General features: G+C 42.7%; 1 protein-coding gene across 1 annotated transcript in view; it reads right to left on the reverse strand.

Annotated features, from left to right (window-relative positions):
- Nucleotides 1–15,946, reverse strand: part of LOC309366297 (uncharacterized protein) — a 38,235-nt gene extending 22,289 nt beyond the window's left edge. The window contains exons 1-9 of the mRNA XM_081904749.1: nt 15,593–15,946; nt 14,694–14,938; nt 13,271–13,407; nt 12,449–12,538; nt 9,895–10,021; nt 7,997–8,091; nt 6,367–6,523; nt 5,727–5,851; nt 1,040–1,307 (exon numbers count right to left, since the gene is read on the reverse strand). Of these exons, the coding sequence (XP_081760875.1) occupies nt 1,040–1,307; nt 5,727–5,851; nt 6,367–6,523; nt 7,997–8,091; nt 9,895–10,021; nt 12,449–12,538; nt 13,271–13,407; nt 14,694–14,895 (1,201 nt within the window). The 5' untranslated portion in view covers nt 14,896–14,938; nt 15,593–15,946. The remainder of the gene's footprint in view (nt 1–1,039; nt 1,308–5,726; nt 5,852–6,366; nt 6,524–7,996; nt 8,092–9,894; nt 10,022–12,448; nt 12,539–13,270; nt 13,408–14,693; nt 14,939–15,592) is intronic.
- Nucleotides 15,947–16,360: the final 414 nt, after the last annotated feature.

Consider the following 16,360-nt stretch of genomic DNA (forward strand, 5'->3'; position numbering starts at 1 on the left):
AACGGATCCCGTTCACATCCTGAGGTACCACTGTATTTTAAAAATCCAATTTAAATTTAAAAATCCAATTTAAATATAAAAACATCCAATTAAAATTTTAAAAAATCCAATTTAAATAAAAAAATCTATTTTTTTAAAAAAAACCATTGATTTTTATCCACCCTGTAATGAAATGTAACAGGGTGTAACACGGGGCGAGGTTCTGCATGCTCTGCCAACATGTGAGAGGGCTAGGAACAGAACCCCCACGCAAAATGGTCGCTGCCTATATATGTGTAAATAAACCATATACCCTCCTGACACCACTCCACATTCTCTGCTGTGCCTCATTCCAAAACAAACACGAACCCTGGGTAAGCGCCTGGAACCCCTGGAATCTCGCACTGCTCAGAGATTGCGGTGCAACAGTATGTGTGCAAGGACATGATTGGAATGGATAATGCCCCCCCACACACACACACGCCTGTGCTGCATCTCATTGTAATGCTTATAGAACTTGGCATTTTTATTTCCATGCTTATTAATGCGTATCCTTTAACATGTAGGAGGTTTTAAAAATCATAAATAGCTAAATCTCATTTTGCAAGCCCTGTATTTCTCCCCACCCCCCACCCCTTCTCTTAAATCATGGGTAGGCAAACTAAGGCCCGGGGCCAGATGTGACCCAATCGCCTTCTCAATCCGGCCCATGGACAGTCCAGGAATCAGCGTGTTTTTACATGAGCAGAATGTATCCCTTTATTTAAAATGCATCTCTGGGTTATTTGTGGGGCATAGGAATTTGTTCTCCCCCCCCAAAAAAAAAAGCCCGCCCCCCACAAGGTCTGAGGGACAGTGGACCAGCCCCCTGCTGAAAAAGTTTGCTGGCCGCTGTCTTAATACAAGTGTTTTGTCATTTTCTTTTGAGGCATGTGGTGTTAATTATAATGAGAACCTTAATATTATAATATAAATGCTTTATTATTATTATTATTATTATTATTATTATTCTCTCTCTCACACACACTCCAAGTATTTCTTGCAAGACGAGCATACTCACCAGTTTTGGCGTATCCCACTAATACCACATCATCACTCCGAGCTTCAAACGTGTCAAGAATTTTCATTGTGTCGGGACAACAGACTATGCTAGGATATAAACTCCCATCATGCATAAACAACTGGTCTTCAGGAGCAGCCTTTCCAGCTTCTTCCAACTTCTTGTCCATAATTTCCTTCAATCCTTCCTGAGACATGATTGTGCAGGATAGGAGACTAGTGCACAGGTAGACTGAGATCTCAGCCAATAGTGAAATAAAAAAATATAATTATAGAGCCATCGTCTAGTCACGTGCTAAAGAATAAGTTGCCGTGCCTTCCCTGAAGAAGAGAACTGGTTACAGATTAACTGAGTTGGTGTTTGGAGCGCAAGAAAGGACTCTGACCTTTTTCTTCCAGCCTGCACGGCATTTAGTGAGGGTGCGGCCAATTTGTGCTGAGCCAGGACACTAAGAAATGTTTGTTTCTGAGATAGAAAATTGGCCAGAGGGAGAGGGAGGAGGGGTGCATTCCCTGGAAACACGCAAATAGAAGAAGGCAGTTTTCCTTGCTTCCACCCACAAGGAGGAGTTAGAAATCAACTTCTAAGCTGAGATTTCAACATCTGGAACTCCAAATTGGACAGAAGCACGCACATTACTGGGAGTGGAACTGCTTACAGTAAACTTGTACTCACGCAATCCATTGATTTTAATGATGCTGTGCAGAATCCTGCCCTTAACTTTCTGGATAATGCAAGAGGAGCTGTTTCCCCTCCCCCTGCCTTTTTCTCAGGATGCTTTTTTTCTCAGGATGATGATGAAATTTCAGCAGAAATTTACTTTACTTAAGGGGTGTGTGAGAGTGAATGTCTTCTTCCATTATACTGTTCTAGATTAGGGACACCCACACACCCACACCCAAAACCCTAGAAATTAATAAATGCTAGGATTTTGAATATTTGGGATGTGAAGGGAGAAATACCGGTACCAGTTGCAGAGGAATTCCACATGGAAGGCCACATTTGGCCTATGGGCTTGAGGTTCCCCACCCCTGATCTACAGGGAACTCCCAGGAGAGGTCATCTGGAGATGTGGGTGGAGGTATCACCATTATGTGGGCTACTCTTGGCTTTCCCTCTGTTTTCCATCAGCTGCAGGGGAGGCTGTGGGTGTGCTGAAGCAATGCTTGAGCATGGCAATGGGCTGGATAAGGGTGAATAGACTTGATCCAGATAAGATGAAGGTGCTTTCAGTAGGTTACTCTTAGACCCAAGTTCTCCATAGAGGTTGCGCTCCTTCTAAAGGATCAGATTCACAGTCTGGGGTCAGTTATTGATCCAGCATTGTCACTGGAGGTTCAAGAGGCCTTTGCAGTTTCTTTCTATCAAGTTCAGCAACCATACCTGGATGGAGATAGTTGGGTCATAGTCACCCATTCTCTGGAAACCTCCCATTCAGACTATTGCAATATTTTGCTGTGTGTCGAAACAGCCCAGATTTTGCTGTTGATCCAAAATAGGGCCACAAGATAACTTACTGCAACTATGCAGTTGGATCATATTACAGTGGTACCTCGGGTTTAAAACTTAATTCGTTCTGGAGGTCTGTTCTTAACCTGAAACTGTTCTTAACCTGAGAAACCGCTTTAGCTAATGGGGCCTCCCCCTGCCGCCGCGCAATTTCTGTTCTCATCCTGAAGCAAAGTTCTTAACCCAAGGTACTATTTCTAGGTTAGCGGAGTCAGTAACTTGAAGAGTCTGTATCCTGAAGTGTCTGTAACCTGAGGTACCACTGTACACCACTCCTTTGTCAGGTAGACTGGCTCCTTGTCCATATATTTGTATTTTTATGTTGCGAATTGCCCTGTGATCTTCGGATGAATAGTGGTATACAAATTTAATGAATAAATAAGGACCCAGTTAAAGGGTTAGGACCCTTTAAGGCAGGGGTTGGCAAAGTTTACCTCGCCTGGGCCAGTTCACTCCCACGGAGATTGCTCTGTGGGCCAGAACGCGTCTGCGCAGATGCGATTTTTGGCATCTATGCATGTGCAGACACGATTTCTGGCGCCACGGAAGCAAGTCCCCGCTCTGCACTGCACCAGTTTAGTGCAGCGCGTGGGGACTCGCCAAGCAGGCAGCTCGGTTCGGGGGTGGCTCGTGGTCCATGGGCTGCAGGTTGCCAACACCTGCTTTAAGGTCTTTGTGGCCTGTGATCATGTTACTTGAAAGATCACTTTCTTTCATGTATGGCTACTAGTCATGAATGGCCACAGTGGTACCTTAGTTCCCGAACAGCTTAGTTGTCAAACAAATCAGCTCCCGTACGCCACAAACCCAGAAGTAAGTGTTTTGGTTTGGTTTGCGAATGTTTTTCGGATGTTCTGGAAGCACCTGCAGCCAATCAGAAGCTGCACCTTGGTTTTCAAATGGTTTCAGGAGTCGAATGGAGTCCTGGAATGGATTAAGTTCAAGAACCAAGGTCCCACTGTATATTATATCCAGTAAGAGAGGTAGCATACTGTAACTCAAAATAGCAATTGCTGGGAAACAGTACTACCTGACCATTTTCTCCCCTTAGAGGGTGGTAGAAACATAGGTCAAAGTGTTGCTGTGAGCACAGGTAACTGGGGCAATATGTCCCGAGAGCATTTTACAAGAGGGTAAACAATGAGAGTGCAAAGGGTAGCACGGAATAAGGCAATTGATGACCTTCACCCCATAAGCAAGCTTGTTTCAGAGCTATCTGATTGCCTTCACTGGATTTTTCTTAAACTATGGCATACTAGGAGTGTATGAACGGCTTTGACCAGACCCTTACATAAAGGCATGCTTTAATTATGCTGGAAGCTGCCCAGTGAGGGTGAGGCCAGAGAACTGTGCTTAAACTTTTACACACTAGGAGGGTATGAACTTCTGGGACCACACCCTTACAGAAAAGCTTTGCTTTAAATGCTTTAACTTGGTTTTCCTGGAACTCAAACCCTACCCTTTGACATTTGGAGCCCCAGGGCCTATGAAATATAAGAAGAGCTCTTGTCTCTCTAGTCCGGCATGTGGTTTCCCACAATGGCCTCTGAAGCCCCCATGGGAAGCCCAGCAGCAGCCCTCCTCTGCTCTTGTTCTCCAGCAAATGGGATTCCAGTGTTGCCCCTGATCCTGGTAACCATTGTGACTAAGAGCTTTGTTCTCTATGAACTTGTCTGATGTCCTTTTAAAGCCAACTGAATTATTGCCATCAGCACAACTTGTGGTAGGACATTCCATAGCTGGACAATGCGCAATGCAAAGAGGTGGGAGCTGGATGGGACTAACCTGATTCAGCTCTGCCTGCCTGGATGCTCTCGGCAACACCAATCCAGGTCAGAGGGTCAGGAGAAGGCATTGTCATAGTTCATAGAACTAGTTCTCACACTAAGAGCCACACTAAAGGACTTGCCTGGTGCCGTGGAGACAGGCTGGAGATGCTTTTGGTATATCACCCACCCTCCTGCCCAGTGAGCTCCCTGATGGAGGCTGTCTCTGGTGCCGTGTTGGAAGAACCCAAGACTGTGCTATGAATGACTCAGGGTTACCTCAGAAGTTCAAAGCCTCCTGTGGTCATTATGGGACTGTCTCAGAGCAGAACATACCACTGACTGTGATCTGAAAAGCACAATGTGATTGTTTAAGAGGCACTGTAGGCTTAGAATAATAAAAGGTATTCCCTGATCAGTAATGTTGCCTGCACACAGAACTAATGGATTGGCTTGCACATGCAGTAATGTTTTACTGTTTTCAGATAGATCTACTGTCTTTTGCCATTCTTTTGCAATGTTCTGTTCTGTACTGCTTTTGATTTTTTTTGAAATCTAAAACAGTATATAAATATTTTTAATTAAATAAAATGAATAAGTGAAACAAAAGATCCTGGAGTAGTTCTTTGAATATTAGGGGTTGTGATCTCCAGGGATCTCCAGGATCTTCCATGCAAAAGGTTCACAGGATCAGAGCAGGGCAGGCTTTACAGGCTATCCCCCTTGCAACTTCTGATGATGGGATTTTGACAAGTGTGTGTGTGAGAGAGGCAACTCACCTGTCAATCATGTGATACTGCAATGCCATCATGTGACTTGCAAGTAGATTGCCCCACCCACATCACAAAGCTATCCCAGAAGGTGAGAACCAAACAGATTCTTCAACTGTGGTCTAAGGGGGGGGAGGGGTGTTTGGCAAAGTCTAGTTTTGTGGAGGTTGGCAAAAGGTGGGCAGAGTTTGGCAAGTGGATAGGTGGGGTTGGTGAGCAACACAAGCAGAGCCACAACCCCTAGTATAAACATTTTTTGATAATACATCTATTTGACAGTTTAGTGTAATAATCTAAAATGCATAACCAGGCTAGTCTACCTGAGGAAAAATTAGTGAAATGGAAAAAGTGTGTTTCTACACTAACAAAAGACTAATCAAATAAAATATATCATTTTACAAAGTTTATATCTTTGAAAGAACAATCTGACATCGATCTGATTAGGATTAATTATAGGATGAGTACATGTACGGTATATATTGAAAGTTTTCACCAAAAAAGCTGGTATAATTTCTCTTGCCCTTTCGTATAGATATAATGTTGATTCATTCCAAAAACCTGGATTTCTTGCTGTCCTTGAAATTCAGAGGATCATTTATGAATCCTCTCCTAGTAGTTACATCTGTTATTCAGTCTTCATTATTTACAATAGACATCGTATTTTATATTTGATCCCACCTTGGTCCCTGCTAATCTTTCTTTAAATATTCTGTCCATTTCCTGACTATTTTCTTGACTGAAAAGTGTCTTCCAGTCACTTACACCACCTGAAAACGAGGAAATATAAAATTATATATATATACTTCCACAAGCAACCATGATTTTCTATTTGTGGTCCAGAAATCACACATTTGCAGTTGCAGGTAAGCATTAGTAAGTCCAAAGCATTACTGGAACTACTAAAGCATATTAACTACTTTTGTGAATAAGCAATTTTATTATTTTTACCCCACCCTTCTGGCTGGGCCTCCCCAGCCACTCTGGGTGCCTTCCATTACACATAAAAACATTATAAAATGTCAAACATTAAAAATGATGAGTAACACAATTCCTACCCTTCGTGGTGCTGCCATTTTATTACTTTTTCAATTATTATTATTTTTAGACATTTCACTATCTTTTTCTGCATTCTAAATAAAATACAGATCCCCTGAAGAATTTTGGGGTGCTTCCCCTGAAATCTTGTTTTTATGCAATGCATAAAAGCTACCGTATTTATTCGTAGCCTTGGGTGATTTTTCCAAAGCTGGAAGAAGAGTATAGGTTGCTTTATAGCATTTACCTTTACGGAAAAGAACATCACCAAATTCTCCATGGGTTGATTTGGAATTGCTTTTCATAGCTTTGAAAGTGCTCCTTTCTGCAACACCAAGACAGTCTTCATCACTTAGGTTCAGTTCAAAGAATTCAGCTATTTTTTTGGCTCCTGCAGCTGTGTTCTGCAAAGGGAAAAAGGAAAAGCAATGTGTGTGATACTCTGATTGGATGTTTGATGAAGTAAGTTAATCAAACTTACTTATATAAATTTATACATCCAACAAATAAATCCAGCTTGCTTAGGGAAAGTCACAATGCAACACACTTTACTTCCATTTGCAGTAAAGGACCCCTGGACGGTTAAGTCCAGTCAAAGGAGACTATGGTGTTGCGGCGCTCATCTCGCCTTCAGGCTGAGGGAGCTGGCGTTTGTCCACAGACAGCTTTCTGGGTCATGTGACCAGCTGGACTAAACTGCTTCCGGCACAAGAGAACACTGTGAAGAAACCCAGAGCTCATGGAAACACCGTTTACCTTCCTGATGCAGCGGTACCTATTTATCTACTTGCACTGGTGTGCTTTCAAATTGCTAGGTTGGCAGGAGCTGGGACAGAGCAATGAGAACTCACCCTGTCACGAGGATTTGAACCGCTGACCTTCCGATCAGCAAGCCCAAGAGGCTCAGTGGTTTAGACCACAACGCCACTCGCATCCATTTGCAGTATACCTATGTTGATTACAGGGGCATGCAAAGCCATCTTCTTATAAAGTCAGACCCTTCATCCATCTAGCTTCCACCATTTGCTAGGAATCACAGGAAGGGAGAGTGTTTTTGTCCTTGGGTCCTGCTTGCAGCTTTCCCACAATCATGTTTGGCTACTGTGAGAACAGAATGCTGGACTAGATGGGCCACTGGCCTAATCCCATAGGGCTCATCTTATGTTCTTAGCTCATTACTATCTATACTGTCTAAGCTCACCTAATGGTCTTTCTGGGGATAGAGCCTGGGGCCGTCTACAAGCAAAGCAGACATTTTATCACTAAACAATGGCCTTTCCCCATACATACAGTTCATGTATTTTCATGTATTTGTATTACAGAAGTGCCTGCTGGGGTTCTTGTTCTTTATAGCCTGGTGTGGCGACTCAAATCCAAGTTCTCCAGTTATATATCAAAACACTGCCTGTAACATCTTCTACAGGTATGAACCTCAGTTCAGTTGAACTAGGTTCAGCTCAAAGGGGCCTCTTCCAACCTGAAATGGGATCATGCAAGAGATATTTGAGGACTCTGCTTATTTCACTTATGGAAGCAAACACTTGTGTGCTGCTTGGAAAATAGTTGTCCTTCTGCTTTTGCATTGCTCTGAATTTTGTGATGCAGTTTTTGGCTTTAATAATGTACATTAGGCCGTCAAAAATGGGTGGAAATGTTAGGAAAAATTCGAACATATGGCAACCCATGTAGGAAGTGTAGTTTTGGTGAATTTCCTTAAAAATAGCTCAAAAACTCAACAGCTTTGGCCAAAAGAAAAGGGGGGAAAGCTCAACAGCTTTGCTAGGGTTTCCATATTTCACTTTTTGAAATATGGCAACCCTCTTTTAGCTGAACACTTGCCTGAACTACAAGGTATATCTGAACATGATTAACCTTACCTCTTTCAGCTCTTCATATGTTATTGGCATGACATTTTCTTTATCAATGAATTTGTTCCACACGCAAAGATATTCAATATAGGAACCCCAGGGCACTGGCAAAAATCAGATCATACAGCAATGGTGAGAGCAAGATTTATACACAATAATATTGTAGTAAGTCCCATTGAACCCAATGGGGCATACTAGGCATGCATAGGGTTGAACTTACACTCTTACTGTTAAGAATAAGTATAGAATTCGTATAACCATCTTCATTTTCCACAAACACCATGGCTAAGCTCAGGAATAAATGTTAGACTTACTCTATGCCCCTCAAATTGGGAATGTGCTGTGCAGGATTGTTCCACACACCATCACGAGGGAGAGAAGAGGATACACTGGGATGTAGCCTTCACAATGGCTGACTGTCATGGACAGTAGTGGTGGGGTTGCTGGTGCTTACCTGGCCTCCCACCAGCTGAGTTGCTGCTGCTTACTGGGAGGGAGTGGGATGAGATGGTGCAAAAGCAAAAGATTGCCTTCATCCGTATGTTTGCACCAGACTGAGCTTACTGCAGCCTTGACCTTCTCCTCTCCCACCTGTAAGCAGCAGTGGTGACTTAGCCAGCAGAAGGTCAAGAGAATACCTGAGGACTACCGTTGCCCAGTATGTTCCTATCCAGAAGTCCTGATTAACTGGTGGAAAGGGAAGTTTGGCACTAGGAAGCAGCCGTGCGAAGGTGGGCACAACATTGGGGGGGCGGTCACATGTGCATGACATCACATGCGATCGTGGGAGGGGGAGCGGGAATGGCGAAAACATCCTCCAAGCCTCCTGCCCCACGGGAGGCAGGGGATGGTGGCCCCCTCGATATTGGGAGGGGTGAGTCCCAGGCCTCAAAATATTGAGGGGGCTGAAGCCCTTTGTGCCCCATATACCCCATATACACGGCACTCCTGCTAGAAAGCAATATTAATCCTTCAGCTGCAAGGAGCATGCCTGCCCAATGTTCTGTGAACTGATCATGAAAATACAAATATGTATTTTTGATGTGGAATGAAATGTGCCTCCCTTTTGCGTCAACTCTCACCCCCAAACCCTGGGCCTTAATACTATCAAAAGTCTGAGAAGCACTGGAATCAACATATGGTAATGTTGGTGCTCCATGGTTCTCATTTAACTGAATCTCAAAAAACAAATTTATGATGGTATAGTAAATCAGGATTTTGAGCATGGGAATTAGGACTGTCCAGCTGATGGACTTCTCAAGGAGGCATTCAATCTGAACTTCCTGTACAAGTCAATGCAATGACAATAAAGATTCTTATGCAAATCAGATCTCTAGATATCTAAGCAGCAAGTCTGACACTTCCTAAGAAGTGTACATGTAACACCATAGTTTAGTGTTACATACAGGAGCTTTTGACTCATATGTTTCCCCTTCCTACTACTCTTCAGTTCTCAAGGAGATGGGAAACATCTGCTTCCATTTTCAACTAAATGTCATTTGTTGTTATGTTCAATTTGGGAATTGTGATTGGTGTTAACTATTTTTATTGGATGAAGCTAGGATCATTATCCACTGTCAGATGATGCTTGAATGAAATGAAATGTTTTTTTTTAAAAAAATGGCTTTACAATATAATCCCTTCAAATTCAACATTGGACGACTTTAGAGAAGACATAAAATCAATAGGTTGTATCCAACAAAGTCATCCAATTTGTGCAAGGACTTCCTCTCCCTTTCCTCTTCCTACATACCCCACACTCCCCAAATCTGCTTGGGAGGGTTGGGGATCTCCCAGAACAGATTTAGAGGATGGCACACGAACAACTTTGTTAGATGCAAACCATTGTGCTGTTCATATTATATGCATTATTATAGTTGGCATAGATAGGAAAAGGGAATGTCTACTTTGTCCTTCCATTAAAGCTCGGAAGTAATCTTCAAATTTATCATAAGGGGGATATGGAGCGAAGGTGTTCGAGAAATGGAAAAAAGATGCAGCGACATCCTTTGGATTCCGAATGAGCAGCAATATCTAGAAAACGAAAACATGAGAATGATAAGTATGAGATGATGGAATTGCACTATCTACAATGCACCATATTTCTCATAAATCAATGTCAGGGACTGGACTGAGGAGGAAGAGTGGTGGAGACCACTCCCCAACCTGACCCTCCCAGGGAGGAGGAAGAGGAAGACGGTATAGCTTTACAACAGTGATTTGCGGGAGGTCACTGCTCAGAGGCAGAAGAGAGGAAAAGTTGGGAAATAATTGGCCATGAGGAGCAGGCAGAACCAGAGAAGCAGCTGGCAGACACGTTGTCACTAGAAAGCATTACAGGCCCACCATCTCCTAGAACCTGGCGAGCTTTAAAAGTAGGAGAGCAAAGAGCTCAAAGACAGAGGGCACTTAGCAGCATCCACAGAGGAGGTGATGATGGTGATGAATGAGGAAGTGGGAGAGACGGGGAGGGTGGAGATTCATTCGGGACAACTCCCTTATCCAAGAGGCTGAGTTCTATAGCTTCTCTCTGTAATGTTTGAAATAAAAAAGGGCGGTAAGAAACTTTTCCTTGTCTTTATACTTCCCTGGGTAACCAGCCGGGAGCCGCTGACATTACCTTGACAATCAATTAACACTCCACATGTTATCACTGCAATCTAATGCACTGGGAGTGAGACCCATTGCAGTCATTGTGATGTCTGAATACAAATTGATAGAACTGGGCTGCATAGCACATAATTGACAAGAATGTAGGAAGGACACTGTAGGATCCCACAATGGCCCATCTAGTCCCATATGCTGTTGTTACAGCGGCCAACCAAATGCCTATGGGAGGGCCACAAACTGGACATGGGTGCAACATTCTTGTGTTCCTCAGCAACTAGTGCTCAGAGGCATAACACTCTCACAGCCATCATGACTAGTAGCCATGACTCATCTCATCTTCCATGAATTTGTCTAATCTCTTTAGACGAGAAGCTTTCACCCCCCAGGACTGGCTGTCATCCACATTCAATTTATCTGGTAAAAGCTACCTTCTTTCCTGCTGCTTTTAGCTACCGATTTACAAGTACAAACATGTCCTGTTGCTACTATAGGATTTCCTATGCGGTGCAAATTGGACCATGTCACGCTACACAAAAGGCGGCCAGAAAACACACCTTCAAATCTCACACTGTGGGACAATTGTTGCATTATACTTAAGGGACGCGGGTGGCGCTGTGGGTTAAACCACACAGCCTAGGACTTGCCGATCAGAAGGTCGTCGGTTTGAATCCCCGTGGCGGGGTGAGCTCCCGTTGCTCGGTCCCTACTCCTGCCAACCTAGCAGTTCGAAAGCACGTCAAAGTGCAAGTAGATAAATAGGTACCTCTCCAGCGGGAAGGGACAGCGTATCCATGCGCTGCTCTGGTTCGCCAGAAGCGGCTTAGTCATGCTGGCCACATGACTTGGAAGCTGTACGCTGGCTCCCTCGGCCAATAAAGCAAGATGAGCACTGCAACCCCAGAGTCATCCGCAACTGGACCTAATGGTCAGGCGTCCCTTTACTTTTATCTTTACTTAAGCGGAACAAGGGACAGAGTAGAATGTCAGCACCAGGATTAAAGCAATAAACCAGCCCATTGCAGTTCTGGCAGGACTTATTTCACCAGCTTTGATGGGCCATTGTTGATGGGAACAGGCCTGGGTCTATTTCCCACACCAGCCTGGGAGCTGGCATAGCAAAATTAGAATTTGAACTTTCTCCCATACCACTTTTCTGCTCCGGCTGGTGCAAGTAACAGGATTGTAGATGCAGTTGTGGCTATGATGCTCTGTTATATCTGAATTTGTTCAATTTTTTTAAAGTGCTTGTTTGTATATTGGATTCTTACAACATATAATGACATCGTGCACTACACTTCTATAAAACAAGAAAATCCTTAATAAAAAATATTTTTAAAAAATAAATGACATCGTGCACACATATAGTAAAATATCCCTCCCTAACCCAGAAGACAGAGTCTAGGCATACATGCATAAAAGAGAGTTAAGTTCCTATCCTAGACAACCATTTGTATAGAAAACAGTAAACAAATCAGGTTAACCAAAGATTACATAATGTGAGGAGAGTCCTCTGTTTTCATCTGAGCTATATGCATAATAAAGCTATACCAATCAGTTACAAAAGAGTCTTTGTGCTTCACCCTTGTGCCAATGTTATTTTATTAGTGAAATTTTCCACAACTGCTATTCTACATGCTTTACTGTACCAATTTGTCAGAAAAGCACCCTCTAAGTTCTTCCAGTCTTTCAAGCGTGGCTACTGGTGAAAAAGAAAGCTTATTAGAGGTTTGAGCTGTAAGTTAACATCTACCTTGAAAAGCACTTGACTTGTTTGCTTACAGTTATGAGCTGGTTCAAGGCTGATCTACATACGAGTACCACTTAAAATATTTTTGTGATAACAGTACTTACTTTGGCTTTATTCTCGAAGACAGATTTTGGAAGCTTATCAGGGCGGAGATGAGTAAACATCACTCTCCTGGAGGGATAGCCGTTCATCCTCTTCCAGAGGCCAAATAAATAGGCATGAAATGGAAAACAGATGATTCGTTTTTTAAAAAAGCCAACTTAAAAAAATATAATCAGTTCTACTATTTGCCATCAGCAAAACTGATTGGGCAATCCAAGCTTTGCGCATGACTCTTGAAAACACTTCCAAGAATTTCAACATAGAAATTGAAGCTGAGCTGAAAATTTGCATAGAACCCTTCCTTTGGGCAGCTTCTTTTAAAACTTGTTGTTGTTCCTGCTGCCACATCCAAAGTAGTAGCAGCAATGGAACTCTCCTTAGCAACCACTAAGCCACTAGATGGTGGCTGCCATTTTGACTCCCAGAATGCCCCAAAATGCATGCTATTCTGGGGCATTTTTGGAGGGGGAGCCTCCCATTGGGGGCCACAATGCCATGCCCCTTCAAAAGGCATCTGGGTTTTTAAAAAAACACAAGCTTCTTGGGAGGGGTAAGTTTTCCCCACCCCTAAATTTGTCCTTAGCTGCACTGGTGTCAGTGCAATGAGTCAATGCCCTTTTCATGGAAGTGAAGGTTTTCAGGGAAACCTTTGCCCAGGACTCTCCTTAGGAAGGTCCACTTTAAACTTTAAGAACTATTCTACCAGGGTAGTGGCACTAATGGTGGCATTGGTGACAAATGTGACAATGGGAGGGGGGGTTATGTCTGGGCAAACCAATGATGTCTTAGCAATCCTGGTTTCATTACAAACAAATAGTACTAACCTGATACTTTTCAAGATCTCCAATTTCAAGATACGGAAATTCCGCAAGTAGCAATTTTTCATTCAGTTTCTCCGGTTCGTGTTTCTTTGCAGATGTGACTACTAAATCTGTAACTACTTGGCCAAGCCAGTTGGTACCTAGGAAAACACAGAGCTGGGAATGAGATGCTTTTTTTCAGACTGCCAACAAATGCATAATAATCGGAGAACTGATTAATTCATGCACAAGAAGATTAGTGAGTTTCAAGAAACTCTGATAGAAGACTTTCTTTCCCAATTTTTTTTATCATAATTGTTTTCTGTCCTCAAAAAGCAAAATTACTTTGCCAGAAAACAAAGGAAAAGGGAGATCTTTAAAGCCTGCAATAGAATGTTCACTAACATACAATCATACTTAAGGTGTGTGTGTGTATAAACAGAAAGACTTATTCACATATATTTGTGAGTGTCACCTAGCTGTTTATTTACCTTCCTGTTTATTTCATTAGTCTACGAAAACAGAGCAACCTTGATGATAAAGTTTTAAAATATTGTTTTAAAATATTGTTTAAAATAGGCCTTAAATCAAATTTAACAACAAATCAAGACAGAAGACAACAGCAGAAAACTAATCTGAGTGACGCTAACATTAAGTCTTATCCCATCAACTGCCTGGGAGAAGAGGAAATGTCGCACCAAGATCTCAGTTTCCCCACCAGATTGCCAGAGCTCACTAGACGAGAGGCATATACTGTGTCAAACAGTAGAAATACATTTATCTTATTATATTTTTGTTTTACATTTAGACCTCCCTACATCTAATCAGGATCCCTTGGTGGTTATATCAGCTAAAGACGAGTGTCCTATCAAAACAACCTGTCTCTTTTGAACTCTCTCCCCACATTAATATGTCTACATTTGTAGCATATTCCTTGGTCATCAAAGTTCTGCAGCCAAAAATCTTCAGAAGATTAGAATTGAGGTTTGTTGCTGTTCTTGAGAACCATAATTTTTTCCCCCTGTCTTTAGGTCTTTGCAAATTATGGTATTATACTGCCATTTATTCAAGAACATTTTTCTCTCTTTTTGCTTTTTTTTTTTTTTTGCATACTATCTGTTATGTAGTGAAGTTTCACCCTGGGGCCAGCAGGGGGATACTGTAGATAGTTTTCACTCAGGTCTGTAGATAGTTTTCACTCAGGTCCACATCAGTTATTTTAGGCGGGAAACTCTGGGTTGTTGTTGCTACAATGTTGACAGCCGGCTGCCTATAAAAGCAGGCCGACTGAGCTGTTTGCTGTTCAATTCTGTCCAGCTTACAAGTAAAGAGCTGCTCTGGAGAAATCACTGTGTCGTCTGCTATGTTCGCCCACAACTTAACACTATCATTCCAGTCTCCACTATCACTTTGACTTTAGTCAATGTTAAGATGGCCACACACTCACCGGATTTGCAGTATCCTGCTAGAATCACATCATCACTTCTTGCCTCAAAAGATTCAAGAGCTTTGAACTGCTCTGGGCTGCAAAGAGCTGTGGGGTACACAACTCCGTCATAAGTAAATAGCATCTCCTCTCGAGTCATCTTTGCACCATTTTCCATTGCTTTTTCCAGAATGTCAATGAACCTCTGTCTAACGTAAGGCATTTTTCAAAGGTCTCTTCTTCTTTCTCTTCTGGAAACGGAGTGACTGTAAGAGAAGGCAGAGACTTTGGCTTACCCACTTGAGTTACTATAAAGGTAAAGGTAAAGGTACCCCTGACCATTAGGTCCAGTCGTGACCGACTCTGGGGTTTCGGTGCTCATCTCACTTTACTGGCCGAGGGAGCTGGCATACAGCTTCTAGGTCATGTGGCCAGCATGACTAAGCCGCTTCTGGCGAACCAGAGCAGCGCACGGAAACGTCGTTTACCTTCCCACCGGAGCGGTACCTATTTATCTACTTGCACTTTGACGTGCTTTCGTACCACTAGGTTGGCAGGAGCAGAGACCAAGCAATGGGAGCTCATCCCGTCACAGGGATTCAAACCGCCGACCTTAGGCTCTGTGGTTTAACCCACAGCGCCACCCACGTCCCTTGAGTTACTATAGGTGTTGCTTTTTTTTAGGACAGCTTGCAAAAAGTAATCAAAGCCATCATTTTTTTAACAAAGCATATAAAACAAACAAAAATAAAAGCAGGACCAGTTAAATATTAAGTTTTGTCTTTTGTGTTGAAAAAGAAGACCCTCAACCCTCAGCATTTTTAACAGAATATAGATTGAAATAATGTAATTGTTTTAGTCATTTAAAAGTTAGCAAAAGCATCGCCAAAGTTGCTTCTTTGGGGGGGGGCGTCTCTTACCTGACCCCCGGTTTTTTCCGTCTGTGATCTCAGGAGCTCCGGTTAGGTTGAGCTGTGGACCAAACTGAGCAAATATCTCCTTCCCGATCCCATGAAGCCTTTATACTCCTCTCAAGTCTCTCCCTCGTCCTGCCCTCCTTTTCATCCCACCCTCCTTTATTCATGTATTTCTGGGTTGTTATGCAATCGCTGCAGATTTTGCAGTATGATCAAGTCCAAAGTACAGGTCCATCCAGGTTGTGGGAGAATGTCCAGTTTTCATCAAATATTACTCAAGGGGTCAACTGGCCACAGTAATCAGGCTTACTTGTTGCCTTGCTTCTTCAAGATGTTGCAGCCTACAGAGAGCCCAAGAAAAAATGAGAAAGCAGCATGATCAGCCTCGAAAATGTGCCCAAACCAGTTATACTCATTTGGCTCTGCTCTCCTTCCCCTTTTATTTTTGCATTCCACAATGCTTGCCTCCTCTTTTTCTTTTAGGATTTTTTGACCTTTACTTTTCCCATTTTCTTTAACTTTTTTCACTGAGTGTGTTTCTCAGATAGCTACTGCTAGAGATTCATTCCTTTCTTTTTCCACCACGTGACCACAAGCGCCTCTTCTATATTTGTGGAATTTTTTTGAGCTATGGTTACTAAATACAATCAGAAAGCCACTCTGCACATGCTTTGGTACCTCAGATTTGCAAAATCACCCACCGACTTTCCTTGGACCCTATTCTTCATTTGCCATGGTCTGCACCCCTTTTAGCAGGAGAAACCATCTGAT

This window comes from Podarcis melisellensis (genome assembly GCF_964234715.1).
Source record: "Podarcis melisellensis genome assembly, chromosome: 3".
In the NCBI taxonomy this organism is placed as follows: domain Eukaryota; kingdom Metazoa; phylum Chordata; class Lepidosauria; order Squamata; family Lacertidae; genus Podarcis; species Podarcis melisellensis.